Raw genomic sequence first — 16,970 nt, forward strand, 5'->3', positions numbered from 1 at the left:
TGGAAGGTGCACCGGCATCTCGGTAACCCGAGAGCTTTTAGTTTATAGTAATGGTTTCTTGATAGGTAATGTTTTTGGTTAGTTTGAAATGCTGAGATGACACGATCGATTATATAAAGTGGTGGAGAATATCTGTTGGTGCTTGGGTTTAATATTAACTTGATGGGTTTGCTTAGCTAGCCTAGCTAAGTTTTCGAGTTAGGAGCATGTAATTAGCTTATATGTATATTAAATGGGATGGACTCTCTATTTAGATACTTTTAACATTTAATTTAATTGTGTTTCTTGTGAAGTCTTTTGTGTGTGTGTATGGAATTAGGATGGTGGGTTGGTAGGTGGTGGTGTTGGGTGGTGACAGCCGGTGTCCAGACAAAGTTTTGGCACCTGGCTGGAACGCAGCTGCTTTAGTTGTGGGATGAGGTGGGGATTTAGGTTAAATATATTTTTTGCATTTGGTTTTATTTTTATGCGGCTTTATTTAGTCTTTTGTTTAGTAAGAGGGATTTGATTTCTCATGCACAATACTTGAAAATCTATTTTGCCTTTTTTGTGATGGTCTGGATGGTTTCTTGTTTTGTTTTTTGCAAGCTACGTATGAGTATGACAAAAAACATTTTTCCATTTTCGGTTTTAATTATTGCTTTACAGTATTTGTTGTCGGCCAAATAAATTCAAGTACTGAACGTCTAACCAGAAATATTACACCAGCATATTGTTGAACAATCTCTGAGGTGGTTATTGTCTTTCGGAAATGGAGCGAGAGGACTTTGACTACAGCTCGAGTTATGGTGGAGTCTACGCAAGGATGTGAATCCTTGACTGGAAAGCAGACCACAGACCGCTGTCCTCGATTCCTCGAGGAATTTGACCCGGGCTGTTTCGAACAAAATACTTGCGCAATATTCTGGTTAAACAAAGTTAAAGTTAGAGTTGGAATTAAGATTTAGTTGTTGGAATTTAGTCTGGGAGATTATTTAGCTTGTTTTGCGGTTACTTCGCATTTGGTTTAGTTCGCTTTTATGGCTTGATGTTTGGTTTAGTTAATGCTGGATAATTCAGGCATTTCATGTGTTATACAACGTTCGGTTAGCATTACGAATCCAATTACAATGTGAGGCCCACATCAACGGCAAGCTGACAATGTACAGTCCCACTAGACAACCACTGCGTGTAAACTACTCTTATTGAAGTAAACAAATGGAAATTATTCTGGTTTTCTTTTGTTTTTGTTTTTTTTTTCTTTGTTTTTTTTTCCTTATTTTGTAGTTAAGTCACTTTTCGAAACGTAAACATTGAAAGCAAATCATAAGTGGGTAACATCGAAACACAAATATCATAATTATACGGGTGGGAAAAGTCGATTTAGCCACCGAATCAAAAACACAATTTCATGTTTGATTTGCGGCTTTTTCGATTTTCGTATTTGTTTTTTTTACACTGTTCTATTACTGTTTACATATAGACACACAAACAATAGCGAGTGGGTTATAATGCGATAATAATAATAGTTATATAATCATGAACATGGACATGGGGTCATACATAACTAAAGGTATGCAAACATATTAAATATGCTGGGGATTATTGTTTTCAACTCGAAAACCAACTCAAATCGAGCCATACAAACAATATCATAAACTGAGAGGCAACAAAAACTTAGCTGGGTTTGTTGAAAGCACAGTTCTCAGATGGAGTTTGTACTCGTATCTCTATCTGGAAACCTATTCAACAGATCCGCCAAGTTACCGAAACGCTAATGGTAAGCTAGTAATCTATTTAAATCCAACTAAAGTGCAACTACTAATACGTATATACTAGGTTTAACTATGGCTATAACTGAACGCAAAACGAAACGATAACATAATGTCTTTGGAGACTTCATCTCCGGTGGTTGTGGTTTTTACTTTGGCCAGCCTAACTTACCATGGTTTGAGTATTACAGTGATTGGATTATAAATATGGGGCTATACGATCCTATGCCTAGACTTAAGATAGCTGATAGCTCTATGTAGCTGGTTATGTATTGCGCAAACACTTTATACTGATTCTCAGATTAGTTTCATTGGTTCATCGTGGGCTGCGATAGCCTTTCTATTCGGTTACGGGTACATCGAGTCCGGCCGGAGTGGACACAGATCACTTACCTGTTGTACATGAGCACGTCGGGCTTCCACAGCTTGTTGGGCGTGATTCGGAGATCCTTGACCCCACCGTACTCCGTTTCATTCCAGCGCAGATTGTAGTCGTTCCACTCCTGCGTTGACAGGTTTTATTAGTTTTAATATAGATTGCTCGGCACTCAAGTGGTTTCAATATACACATATGTATGTATTGCTATCAAATAAAACGACTAAAAATTCAAACAATAATGCGACGTGATGTTTGGAAAAGAAAACGGATATCGGATATCTCTGGCTATGTTTATTTGGGCGGTACAGAATGAAAAGTAAGTTGGAGGCAAAGCAAGGACTCCGAAATGAAATCTACTCAACTGCTGAGCACATGCACATACACACATGCAGCAACTCTACCACTTACGCACTAGCACTAGGCTAAGACTAAAAGATGGTCGACTCTGTTAACTGATTGGCAAGCTGTTGCTCGAAAGCATGCCAACGCACACGCACACGCACACACACGCAAGCGCTCGCTCACACACAGGGGCACATAGTTGCTGCAGCAATGGCTGCACCATACAACAATGTGCAACTTGACAACAATTTCTGGCTAAGTCAACCCCCCTGCACTGCCACTGCCACTGCCACCCGTCGACGGAACCGCACATGAGACAAGTTTTATCAACGTTCCTCGTTTGCTCTTTTCTGATCCTGTTCAGTGATGCACAGCGATAAAAAGTGGCAAGAATGGTTACAAATAAGAAACCCATTTATTAAGACTTTCGCTTAGCTCTGCAACAAATTTGTCAAACCAATATTTTAAAATTTGTAAATCCACACTAAAAACTTTATTTATTTATGAGAAACTTGTTTCTTATACTTATACTTTTTTCTGGTGTATTCAAACAGTTGTTCAGTGCTTTGTGTCACTCTGCGGTTGCCTGCAACGCGATGCTGTGCCGCGTCCTGCGATTCTTTATCCCCTTGCCACCGCTCGTTGCGTTTTGTGGCTTTCCTACAAGTGGTTCATGTTCGTGTCATAAAAGCGGCAAAGTTTCCCCTCTACTAAGTTTCGCCTTTGCCGTGGCTTCATGTTGCCTCTATTGCTGTTGTTGCCGCTGTTATGTTTATAATTTAACACATTTGTGGCATTTTTAGAGCAAGCAATTGTCCTCGACGACCCCTCGGACCCCACGGACCACCTTCTCTGTGGTGCGGTTAAAAGCAGCACAGCACACAGTACCCTTTTTAAATCACAAAAATTTAATTAAATGCCATGACTCCGTGCTGCATTAAATTGTAGCAGTGCCGCCTACGTATTTACTATCTGCATCTGCTTTAAAACTGTTTCAACTTTATTGTGTGCGGTTTTTATGGCAGCTGTAAAAACAGATGCCTCGTTTCCAGGTGGAAAGGATGCTGCTCCGTGCTCCTAAAAACATTTCACCACTTTGTGCGCCGGCGGAAGGACACAGATTTTGATGCGAGTGAGGCAATTATTTTGCAAAATAGTTACAGCGAAACTCGCGTTCAGTGAGGCGTGGCTAAACTCTGGGGTCTAAATCCAATCCTCTTATGGAACATTTCAGTTTGAAATTAACTATTACCATTTGGTTGAGTTACTGGCACCAATATATTTGTACAAAAATTTAAAGTAAAGGAAATCTGTATTTTTAATGAGCTATTGCTTAGATATAATAGATATTCATTAAGTTATAAGCTGTAGTCTTTAGCTGATTGCTTTGGTATTTGAAAATCTTTGCAAGCAAAATATTTGTCCCTAAATTGACATGAAATAATAAGCCATATCCCTATCAAGCAATTGAAGTTTAGAATGCAGTGCCGCTCCTCCCCCAAAAAGTGTTTGATAGTCATCGATTTTGTTGGCCATTTTCTGGTCGCGCTTTGTTCGAGATGGCCTTTGCGTTCATTTGCCGCTTTTAATTGCTATTTGACGGCATAATTGGGCCGTCGAGCAGAACAACAATCGGTTGACTGGCATTATAGACAGCTGGAAGGACTGGCATTTGGAATTCCAGCTGCCTGTCTGCGGTTGTGAGTGGCGAATTGACACACATTCGAACACACCATTCAAATGGCTAGTACCGACAGTTTATAAACGCCTCGATTCGACCATGCATCAATCATAAATACTGAAATATTGCCGATGGCCGATGGCCGATGGCCGATTGCACCAGTCGAGATGCGAGATGCGGCATTTCATGTGTATTTTGTGTTTGATTGCAATTGCGAAATTACTACAATTTCTGGACGCCATGCCGGTGTGTATTCGGTCACTAAAACGACTTCACGTGCTAAATAAATAATTTAATTAATTTCGTAAATTGACAGGACTTGATGGAGCTAACCGGAAATGAAAGGAAAAGTGCGAAAAAATAGCGGAAATACACCGCTCCATTTCCGCAGGCATATATCACCTTTTTTACGTTCACACACGAGATAAGCACTCACACAAAGGTAAATGCAAGGCATGCAGGACGAACAAACACAGATACAGATACAGATAGAACTCATTACAGGATGCGATCTCCTGGCATGCAGATGTGTGTGTGTGTGTGGGGGGGCTTGAGTATTTTTTGTGCCGGGTTAGGTTCTGTTTAGAGTTATGTTTTTCTGGTCGATTCGGTTTATGTGTTTGATTTTTAGTTGCTCTTAGTAGAAAAAAACTGAAGCCAACTCGCATCGAGTTCTAAATAAAAATGTCAAAAAACGATTTATTCGCTGCAGAAAAAAAACTAGTTGCCTTTGTAGATCTCTAGGTAGAAAAGTTATAAATTCAAAGAGAATAAAAGGAAATATCGGAAATCAAGGTATCTTTTTTATATTTAGCTGTGTCTGTGAGTATGTGGGTTTGTATTTAAATAAGCGATTTATTACAGTATTTAAGCTTGGATTTAATGGTACTTATTTAAGTGATGATGTTTAAATAATTTAACGCACACACGAACTAAGCCAACACAATCTCAACGCGAGATAGAGGGAAAAAGAGAGAAAATCGGAAAAATAGTCCTTACATCAAGCGTTTTTTACAACAGAGCTTTGGGGAGCAGGTTTTCAGATATATTTTTCAACGAGGAACAAAAAAAAAAACTCGATTAACTCTTAGAACCGTGTGTGCCTAAATTATAATCAGAACAGACTCTGTCTGGCCCGAATCCAGCATACAGCACTACCAACTAGAAGGATACGCATTCAGCAGATTGATTATGAATAAGTAATAAGTAAAATATATACTTTCTGCTGGACTGAGTCAGAAAGAGTCCTTGATGTTCGATTTATGGTTAAGTAGGTTTAAAGCGAATACACATTATTTAAAATACGATTTAGGCTATAGGTAAGTATTTAAATTTGTGATTTAGGTTTATGATTTATGATGGCGAGTTTTAGTTGAGACTTACCAACGAAAGCCAAAGATTCGTTATGAGAAGCTGATTCTTCTCGTCCTACAAACGCATTTGGAACGAATTTTGGTTGTTTTGTTGTTAACGCCAAAAAACAATAGTGAATCAAATCAAGTTCAACGCAAGAGAAACAACAACAGTAAGTAAGACACAACGAAAGCCAAAAAGTTAATTTAAGTCAAAAGTTTAAAAAGAGCAGAGCATGGTAAAAGAAAGTTTTGGTTTATACATTTGTTTTATGAGTTTTATAAGGAGGTTTGTTCTTCTCTTTGAGCTTTTTTTCTAGGTTTTCTTTTATTTATAGCATCTGTTTTTATGACGTTTATGAATACGATTTTTTGATGTTTTTTTTTAGTTTAATTCGCACTAGCTCTGCACGCGATGAAGTGGGACTTTAATCTGCAGTGGTTTCTGTAAATTTGACTTGGGTCTTAAGTTTTAATAGAAGCACATTCATCCTTCTCTCTGGTGCTGTTGCAATTTACTCGTCCCTATCTCCCATCATCACTCAATTTGCGCCAAAACGTACCGAAAAAGCCAAATGGAATGCTATCAAAAACTTTGTTGGCCCAGAGCAGCTTTGAGCCGCTCGCCTTGAAGCCTAATCTCAATCTCAATCCGAATTCGAATCCGAATCCGAATCTCTGCCCCGTACAAATTTAATCTGCTGGTCGGTCGGCCTTCAGATCCTTTGTTCATTGCGGCAATTTACTTTGAAATCCCGCCCTTCTGGGCGGAATATGTATGTACGAGTACATACCTATACATTTCCATTCTACTGCTCCGCCATTCAGGCAGTGTGGGCTTGCAATAAAAACTTTGAACTAGGTATCAAAACCCATTTATCTTTATACAAAATTTTAATTAAAGATATTTCATGCTGGCACATTGTCTGTCACTCGGCCACCAACTATCCAAACAGTCTAGTCCAATCCAATCCCAGCGGATGAGAATGGCGATGGATTCAAGGCGTCCTTCCCACCGATGCCGTTTGAAATGCAGATGAACAGCTCAACGAATCCGGCAGATCTGCATGTGAAAGCCCCTCTAAGGTGACTGTCATTAATAACTTGCTGGGTTAAACAACAAAAATGGTTACAAACCAACAGCCGCAAAAAACAGAAGTGTAGGAAAAAGCACCCGAAAAAAGGTGGAAAAAACCAAAAAGGATGCGGGTGAGTTTGGTAGCAGCTGCAGTAACGACTTGGGCCATTAAAAAATACAGCAGTTTCGTGATGGAAGGGGGAACTTAATGATATACAGGAGGGGGAGCAGCCGCATCCTTGGACATGAGTTTGCTCTGGTGACCTGGATGATTTCTGAATCGCGAATGGGAGGGGGGGCGGGGGGGTGCTCCCCACCCGGCGGTTGGCGTTTTCGTTTAAGCCAATATGCAGGCACTTCCTCTTCACGTCAAATGCCACAGCAACACCACAGCAGCACGGCAACATTTGAATATGTGAGTATGGATATGCCGTTGACACCTTATAAAAATGGCGGGTTTGTGCAAATTTCATGTTTATGACAACCGGGATGAGAGGGGGCAGGGGCCAGGGGGCAGGGGCGAGAATGTCGGCTGTGAGCCCCTGACATTGACGCATACTAATGACACTTTGGTGGCAAACTTAAAGCCCCATTTGCAGCAGACTCCACATCTGCATTAAGCATTAAGCGTTCGCTTTCCCCAGACACAGATACTCCAGCGCTTACGTGACTGCATAAGCTTATAGATTTATTTTGCATTAACGTGCCAAATTGTTTTTAAATGAGTTTCTAATGAGCCAACAATTGCCGTTGTCCTCTGTAGTAACAACAATCCAGATTTCAGATTTCAGATTTTCAGGCTCTGGGCACGGGCACCCATACGGGCACTCGATTCGGGGATCCCCAGGATTCATACGGGGATCTCCTTGTTGTAGTCGCACTGCCGTGATGAATGAATGGTTTTCGCAAACTTTGCTACTGCTTCACTGTTTGCCTTACACAAATGGGTTATGCACATGAGCCAAAAACGAGAGTAGACTAACACCAAGCGGGGGCTCAAGGACGAAGTTTGTTGGCCTTGGCAGCACTCAAAGTCCTTAAGTGGATGTTTTTCGAGTCGAGACAAATGAGCGGGTGATAAGTGAACAAGGCAGTTTGCACAACGCTGCCAAATGACTCTGTCGAACTCTGGCTGATACTCGCGGGCCGCAATTTGGGCGAAAGTATGTTTTTAATGGATGCCAGGCGTGCTTGCAGAGTATCAATGGATGACGCTAATAGATTCGACACCAGCTTAACTTTGCATCTTTGGCCTTTGGAGCCAAGTCGTTGACTGTGCTCATTATGGCTAGATTACATCAAATATTTTGGAGTTCTAAAGGATTTAGCTCGGTTTTCATACCCCTCTTCAAATAAAGTATAAAATAAACGAAATGCATTGCATTAAGATATGGTCTATAAGCAAATTGCCCTTGTCCTTTGAATTTAATTTCTCTTTCAAAATCCATAGCTAAACAAGCTATTAATTGCATAGGAGCTTGAACTCTATTGTTAAGCTCAAACAATTACCCACCAGCTTGAATGGCTTTTGTTGGTGTCTTAACGAGGCAAACTTTGAAATCCAATCGTTAACTTAATCTTTACTTTTTCCTAGCTATTAACTGAATGTTTCCTTTTCGGATAACAGATACTTTGAAAAAACCAACTCACCACACAGATGGCCAAATAATGTGCATTAGACTTCGATTCCTGGCTTTTGGCTTGAGCCACGCCCAGAACAACAGATTTAACACCACTATAGCTTGTTCGCCTCACACCCCCGAAAATTTGCAGTGTGCTCATCCGGTTTTTTAGAAGTTGGTGAAAGCGCTCGAGTGGGTGGGTGGCCATTGGCCATTTCCTTTCGACACATATTTCCAAAGCCCCAGTCATTTAGGGAGCTTTGTGGTGGCTGCAACCTGGCAAGTCATTAGACGAGAGGTTACATCCACCGAAAGTGGGGCTGGAAAATGCTGTGGTGCTTTGGTGTTAGCCGAAAAATGCTAATGACTTTATTTTTCTCAACTTGGATGCTGATGGTGCCCGGCCCAACCACAATGTGCATTTTAATGTCCTGCCCAGGAGCCTTCGACCTGACCTTTCGTCCGGCTTCTCCAGCTCAGTGGCATTCGGTTGCAACTGGCTGCCATGACGGGCCATCATCATCATCATCAATCGGCAGGACGAACGGAGGATGACATGCTGAAGGAGTAACCTTTGGTTAGCCACGACTACGTGGTGGCCTCAAGAAGCTTGACGGCAATTGCAAAACTTTGGCAATTGTCACTTTTGCCTGTAATCCCCAGCATCAGAGGCCATTTTCGAAGAACATTCATTATGGGTAGCTGCAATTTGAGTAATTGCGCAAACTGTGACCAGGAGCCGCTGAAAATGTCAGGGCTGGCGAATTCATAAATCTCAATTCGGATCGATATATAATTTATGCCACTGAAAATCACAGCGATGCGGTTTCAGTTCCCTTTCATTTGATCCCTTCCCCGGCCATCCATCTGTCCGAATGGCGAGTGCATAAATCAAATTATTTCATACATATTTAATCGTGAAAATTAAAATGCATTTGGTTTGCCAGCGCATAGATGTTCTGGCTTTAATTGTATAATTTATTCGTGAGCTTGTGGGAGAGGGGGAGCGCATGAGAAGGGGGGCGAGCAGATTAAAGTCCTTACTTCATCGATATCTTTTGGTTTTTAGTAGGTTTGGCTGTTTAGGTTGTTAGTTGTGTTGCGCAATATGCAGATACATTTACATATATGCCATTATATATATAATATATATACGTATAGATATAGATACAAAGAATACACCGAGTTGGAATTTGCAGTTTATCTTTCACTTTTTAAATGCACTTCGTTTAAACAACATGCAAGACACGACTTTATTTCTTGTTGCTTGTTTTTGTTTTGTTTTGTTTTGTTTTTGTTTTTGGTTGCGTTTAATTGCAGCTTTTGCCTTTTACTCAGATACGTATAATCAGAGAACGCTTTATGACATGTACCCAGCAAAAATATATGGTAAGTATATGTACGTATTTATGAAACATAATCCGTAAAAAACACACGTACACTAGCTCTCAATCACACACGCACACGCACACACGACTTATGTAAATGCAAGTAAAACATAATTCAAATCAAGTGGTGGGATGGCTAACGGTAATAGGCTTGTAAATCATTTTGTCAATCGATTAATGCACTTAATGGAGCATACTAATTGGGGTCAAAGGTTAGTTCCCAACGCCCACTGGAAGACTGGAAGGGGTTACGCATATCAATGCTACTGCACATTTACTAAGCATTTATGACTGGCCAAGGAGTGTTGCTGACTTGAAACAATTTAGTTGTTGGCTTAAAACTGGCTTGCAAACTGGGCGTTCGCATCAATTAAACTGCATGGATTTGGATTCCTTTGGCGCTCGAATGTGATTACACACTCCCCAGAGAATGCTACTTTAATTGGGGGATTACGGAGGGTTAGCAATGGCAACTGTGGCCATCGGACGGACACATAATTTCCAACTAAGCACATTTATTCACACGGCACGCCGCATGTTTCCGGGGAATAATGCATAACATGTTGCACAAACAGAGAAGAACAGAATGTAGGCAAAAAGAGTACAAAATAATTACGAGTATAACAAAATGGGAAATCTAAAATGTATTAATATGTACGAGCATGTAAATTACACAAACGCAAAACACAACGAAATAAAAGCAGCTAAACACGTGGCTGATCAACAAAAACGGTTTTCATAAAAGGCAATTAATTGAAAATGCCGCGATGCAGCTTAAAGTTTGCGTTCATATTTCACAAATGGAACGACAATTAGTTGGATTCAAAAGTTGTTAGGCAGAAAAAGCTGTGTTTTTTCTAAGGAAATTGAAAATTGACGGGCGATCATAAATCCGCCTCTGGACATATGTATGCACATATACATACGTATATGTGAATGGCTCAAGGGTTGGGTGTGCTATTAATTTTTTTGAAAAGGGTTTCCTGTCTGCAGCTCGTTGGATGGTTTTCGCTTTACGGTTCTGACCAAAACGATTGCAATTCGAGTTTTCAGGTGAGACCGACCGACAAACAATGCGCAGCAAAAAAATGGCTGTCGCTTTACAAATATAAATTTTATTTATGTCCTCTTGGGTCCGTTGTTTTGATTTATTTGTTTATGTTTATGGTGCGCCCGGCAATTTCTGCCAATTTAGCAATGCCATTTCGGCATCCCTTGTCCAGTTGAAGGCCATTCCCCCTCAATCACGTCCATTTCCAGTGAAATTTGCGTAAATCAGAAGTTTTAGATGCCACGGGATTAGCCAAAAGGGCTAATCGCACTTCAAGGAACTGCCACAGCTAATATAAAGTATTCTTTAATGGCTGGAAAATGGGGAGTATCTCCAGAAAGGCCCTGCCAAATCATCTTCAAAGCATGCCCAGTTATTAAAAACTTTTTCTCTTTATAATTGGATTTTATTTGTGCTGTATTTTTAACGTTCGTTTAATTGAAATGTGTTTAAACGGCAAATAAAATGACAAAAAAACGCACAAACGTGAAAATATTCAGGCTTTCACACACACACACACGCGCACTCTGACGCACACACAGACACATGGGGACAACACATATGCATACGCAAATATGTATTTATTTATTGATAAAGAAGCCCTGTGGGGCAATAATTATTGAATGCCAAAAACAAATTCAGAGAAAACGAAATGAAAAAAAAACTTGTGGTTTTGGTGGTGTAACAAGTTATATAAAAGTGTGTCGCTTTTCGCTTGGCAAAACGGAAACCTAAAAAAGCAAAAAACAAAAAACAGATAACGAAAGTCACAATCACAAAAGAATAGTTGTGATATTGTGTTGTCACAAAAACGACGGGTACATGTCACTTACCAAATTTAACCACGCATTTGTGGTCAGAATCTGATTCTTTTCATCCTATAAGAGACGCAATCAATAATTGTTAATTCTTTGCCTGCTCACGTTACATTAGTCCTATGCATCGATTCAATTCAATTCAATCTGTTTTCAACAATTGTTTCGATTCGGATAAAGATCCCACAGCCATGGGAACACTTCGGATTACTCTCAGTTATTCGTGCTTATTTTTGATGCTTTTCGAAATTGTTAGCTGGGCCAAAAGGATTTGGGCATCCCTGGCGACCACTTACCACGTCGATGATCTGCTGCAGCGTCAGTCCAAATTTGACCTCCAGGGGCTCCGATTCGTTGGCCACGGGTCGCTCCAGCGTGTTGTAGGTGGACAGCAGGTGGTTCAGCAGGCGTTTTTCATGAGGTCCTTGGCAGCTTTCTGCAACGAATGGAACCAAATAGGCGAAAAATTAATGAAACGCGTGCGCCAATTAGGTGGGGCATCATATTCGACGCTGATTTATGGCACTTTCTGCCAAATTAAACTAATAACAGGGCTCACTTATTGGCAGTTGGGTTGCCTCATTACCGGGAAAATCATTATAAAAATGGCATGTACTTTGGCAGCGTGATGAGTTTTTGGGCTCCCAATTAATGGGTCGAAATCATTTCGCAACTCTGAATGAAACCAATTTTTGCTCTTCCTGTGGCGGCCAGTGAAATGCATTTAATGTGGCAGTGAAGCCACAGAATTCGTGTAGCTTATGTGTTCATTTTCACAAAGCTCCAAGACTGCTGTATATTTTCAGAATTTTTTACCATTTATCAACGAAAAAAGGTACCGAATGCTTTTGATTTCGTATTGTAAAATCAAAACTTCATTATAGCAACTATAGTAACTGAAATACAGCACGCCAAATCCGCATATTTTGGGCCAAGACCTTGCATTATATTCCCATCCCAGTGCTCCTACAAAGTTGCTTCCCTGGCCTCAGGGAAATGGCTTTGGCTCCCACACAATTTGGCCAGACCACTCCGCAATCCTCTGGTTTCTGAACTGGCCTAGGTGGCAGCCATAAAATGTCATTAAGTGCCACTGTGTAAGAGGTGCTCCACTGCCATGCGGAGAATGTGGGTTGGGAATGAGACGGAAGTAAGTGTCCCAAAACCTGGTACATTGTGCTAGAACAAACCGTAAAATGGGCAGTGGCAAATATTTGAGATGAGCGCCAAAAAGTTTGGCTCAGCTTGCGATGTTTCGCATCCCAGGAGTGCTGGTAAATTGACAACTCAATTGTGAAAACTATTTGCACGCCATTAGAGGCGGAAGGACAGCAACAAGAGGTGTGACCAGTTGGGCCAGGGGACAAATATTGGCAGGCCATCCGCAAAATTTGAGCCCAACAGTGTGTCAACTCATTCATGAATGCATCGGGTCTCCTTCAGAGCGGAGCTGCAGTGGTTTTGGCCCAGGTCCAAGCTGCTCGCATTCATGGTGGCAATCGAATCCATGTCCGAATTTCGCTTAAATTATGCAAGCGGAACAGGAGCAGAATCAGAATCGGAATCAGCATCACAGCCGGGAACGGGCGCTGGAGGATCAGGCCATGAATTTGACATGGCAGGGCAACCACTTGGAATTGACCGCCGACCAATGACGAACTGGCGCACTGACCAAACCCACAGGCTGTCAAGGTGAGCGACTGTGTTTATTACATGAGCATTAATATGCAGGAGCCGAGGCGAAACCAGGTGCAGTGCAGCCAGCGGGGGGCGGGAATGGGACCCATGTAAGCGTTATGGAATGCACGTGTGTGACAATGAAGGACGAGCCCCAAAATGTCCTTTGTTCTGGCGACAAGTGACACTGATAAGCAACTGGGCCGCCTGTCGAGTGAATTTAAGACTAGGGGTTTCCAGGACGAGCAAGTCCTCTGGCTTGGTTTTCCCCCTACAAACGTGGCAATTCTTCACAAATTAATATATATTACGTACTCAAATACAAGTAGCTGTAAGTTAATATTACTAAATATCAGTTAGACTTGGTTCGATCAAAATAAACGACGCCACTTTAAACCTATACTAAACCCACATTATTAACCACATATAAACCTACCTATATTAAAACTACCTATGTAATTACAGAATCACGCAGCTTTGATATATGATGACTTTAAATACATCAAACAATTAAAATGGACCCATCGTTTTGTTACTCCTAATGCCTTATTAAATATCTCATCACATTTTACATCTAATTGTTCAGGAACAAGCTCTGGTGCAAATCAGGCATAATTGAAACCGAGTTTCGACTTAATTGAATGAAGCATGAGCCCGAACAATTCCTTGAAGGACGCCAAAAATTAATATGCCACACAGTGCATACTTCTAGGCGCCATGTGAGTGTGTGCGTGACGGTGTGCTTTTCGCTGTGTGGGTGAGTTACTGCCAACTTATTTGTGCGGTGTGCTGACCCAGTTTCACTAGCTCGCTGCTCTCGGGCCTGATCAATTTGGCCTTGAGCGTCGCTTGCAACTTCTCCATCTGCAGTTGTCCTTGCACTAAGTTGACATTTGATTTCCCCGCCCGCCATTGTTGCCACTGCCACCCCCTTTTCACCGCCGCCTTTGTCTCTGGGGTCGTCGCTTTGCATGATTTAAAACTATTTAATTTGGTCTTCGTCGTGGGCAGCTCCTTTTGTTTGGCGACAATTTCGGTCGTTTCGCATTTGCCACCTTGAATGCAGAGTGCATTTTTTCCCTCTGAATCGCTTTCAGTTGTTTTTAAAAAATTTACGAGCTGCTACTTTAACCTTGGTGCAAATGGGTAGCACTCTGGCAAAGGAGCGGAAGGGCGCAAAATCCATCACACAGAAACTCTTTCTGCCATTGTGTGGGCGGGTTTTGGTAAATTGTTAATTACTATTGTGATGCATTGTGTGCTCCTTGTGCGCTGCGCAACTGCGCCACGGTGGCGTATACGTGATTTCTGTGGGTAATTCGACATCAAGTGCAACAGCAGCGTGCTGAGATTGCTTCCTACTTGTGGACAGAAGGCAGCGACAGTCGGCAGGACAAACTGAAATCAACTTGCTCAATAAGGCTTGCGAAAAGTTGTGCAAATGTTTAGCATTTCAAATGGCGAAAACCCGTCAATTGTTGTTCAAGTCAGCCGGCCTGCCACTCAACGGCGCTTACCTAAGCAATGCAATTTATTAAACTAACTACTTAGGCATGCGAAAATAAGCACATAAAAATAATCCAACACATCCTCAAGGCGACTCAGGCACTCTGCTGCCAAGAAGTGAACGAGGGCCCAATGTGGAGTGAGTGGGAGTGGAAGTGGATGAGGAACTGGTAGTGGAAGGCAAGAGCTGCGAGAAGTAGCAGCTGGAGAACTCAAGTGGCAACACACACTTCAAGGCCCGACTCGACTTGGCTGCCAAAGAGATACTTTCGACAGCATCGCAGGCAGCGGCAACAAAAGCAACAGCACGGCAAACAACAACCAAATCAGTCACAATGGGAGATGCACTGCGCGAAAATACTGAAAACTCTATTTCTGAAAGCGCCACTGTGCAGTTTTATTTGCATTTGGCCGTATTTGGGTGGCAATTTATGAGTTTCCTTCACCAATCATTCAAGTGTTGTGAGAATGCAATATCTGGCTTACCCCCTCCGCTTTCTGCCAGTGCATGCAGCTCCTCGCGACTTAATTGCAATGTGTGGGCCGCGCTCGGCCTTTGCATTATGCATGAACTGAAACACGGCTCGTTATTATCGTTTTGGAGGCGCTGCCTGGCCGACACTAATTGCAATTAAACAATAATGCTGCCGGCAGAAGAATGGGATGCTTCTCGAAGAGATTTGGCACTGCTTGCGAGCTTTGAACGGAAATTCGCTTAGAAAAATGTGTGTAACTGGCTTGTAATTATGGCGCCTCTTTCGCTCTTTTGACGGCGAAAGGCGTTTAATTAAATGTTAATAGCCAGCCCAGCGGGAAAACGAAAACAAGGAAAACAACAACAGCGCAGGCAGGGCAATTAACTTGCGCAGTCTTTGTTTATATGTATTAGCATATCATTAAGCCGGGAAAATAAATGTAAACGCCTTCGCTGCGAGTGCATTATCAACACGCTGACATCCTGGCAGGATGCCAAGATGCTGGAGTGTTTAATTGCCAACGGAAAATGGCTTACAACGAAGTTTGTCTAGCATAATGAGGTCTCTCTATCCCCAAGCGAACATCTCTCTCTCTCTCTCTCGGCAGAAGATCAGATCAACGGAATTTCAATTGACCCCCATCGTTGGTACTGCGATTCCCGCCCTTTTCCACTTAAGAGCCATTCAAAATCAACAAAAAAAGAGCCCAATTTCATTACGCATAACATTTCGACCATCTTCATTGCCATTTCCGCACACTAAGACCTATTCCCATTTAGCGCTCAATGAGCTTGATGTGTTTTTCAATTTTTCGGGCATTCGAGAACGAATCCCAACTGAATAGCCTGCCCCACGATCTGCTCCCTCATATTAAATGCATATCGCAATGCGAATGTGTAAATTTCTGTGGGCCGCTGTGGGTGGATGGCTGGCTGGGTGGCCAGTTAGTCGGCAAAGGGCATGCCGCATCGCCGTGCAGCATGTTTGTGTCACGTTCGCGACTTCATTTGAAATTCATGCATAATAAGCAGTCAAGTACAGGCTTCCACCCACACACCCACATTCACACACGGTTGTGCATCACGAGGGTCGTCGGGTCGACATGGGAGTGGGTGGGCGTGGGCCGAACTCCACGCCGCCTGCTCCACCCACTCCAGCACCCGCCACCCACTCCGCCGCTTGCTGGGCGGCTGCTGCATAAACAAGCATCCAATGTCGGAGCTAATTTTATTAAAAAGCAGCGCCAGCAGCCAACTGCTAAGCTAAAAGGCAAACTGCCGGAGTTGGGAGAGTGTTTTCCAGCACAGTGGATGCAGGCCAACTATTGCGTTTGTTTAATTATATTATATTTGAAATATATTAGGCAAATATTTATTAGGATGCATCTGAAATGAAGATATTTTGCTCTATTTCTAGGATTATTAAGATAACTTTTGGTCATTTTTAACAGAGAATTTCTCAGGGAAACTGAGTGGTTTTATTTTTCCATCCGATTCCATTTGATAAGATCTTTTTCAGCTTAAAAGCAGCGCCAAGTGTTTGCTGTGTTGCGGATCAAGACATATGGCTCAATTTGGTCACAGCCTCCACTTTGACCTCTGACACTGGCTTTGATTTGTGGACTGCCGAGCAGTGAAATATCGTGGTCCATCATCGCAATGTTGTAGTTTCTCCAGCAGACTTTCAGCGTGGCCTCCAATTTTCCACCCCATCCGGCAATTATTTGCATGCAGTTTATATGGCAAGTGTGCCGCCTAAGGAAATTGCAGTTCACGGTGCCGATGTACATACATCGCATAGTAAAATAGTTCCTCAAACTAGGGCGCTTCAAAGATACCAGATGCCGCATTGG

At 42.1% G+C, this 16,970-nt stretch overlaps 1 protein-coding gene across 6 annotated transcripts in view; it reads right to left on the minus strand.

Moving 5' to 3' along the window:
- LOC6542123 (acetylcholine receptor subunit alpha-type acr-16) overlaps positions 1-16,970 on the minus strand; it is a 97,419-nt gene that overhangs the window by 20,118 nt on the left and 60,331 nt on the right. For 3 of the 6 annotated variants that reach the window (XM_001969315.3, XM_015159508.2, XM_015159507.2), the window contains 3 exons: positions 11,756-11,895; positions 11,478-11,522; positions 2,145-2,254 (listed from right to left, as the gene is read on the minus strand). In XM_001969315.3, the coding sequence (XP_001969351.2) occupies positions 2,145-2,254; positions 11,478-11,522; positions 11,756-11,895 (295 nt within the window). Of the gene's footprint in view, positions 1-2,144; positions 2,255-5,536; positions 5,582-11,477; positions 11,523-11,755; positions 11,896-16,970 lie in introns of all 6 variants that reach the window. The other 3 variants (XM_026978511.1, XM_026978510.1, XM_015159511.2) reach the window with 2 other exon arrangements.

This window comes from Drosophila erecta, unplaced genomic scaffold (genome assembly GCF_003286155.1).
Source record: "Drosophila erecta strain 14021-0224.00,06,07 unplaced genomic scaffold, DereRS2 tig00000055-arrow-pilon, whole genome shotgun sequence".
NCBI lineage: Eukaryota > Metazoa > Arthropoda > Insecta > Diptera > Drosophilidae > Drosophila > Drosophila erecta.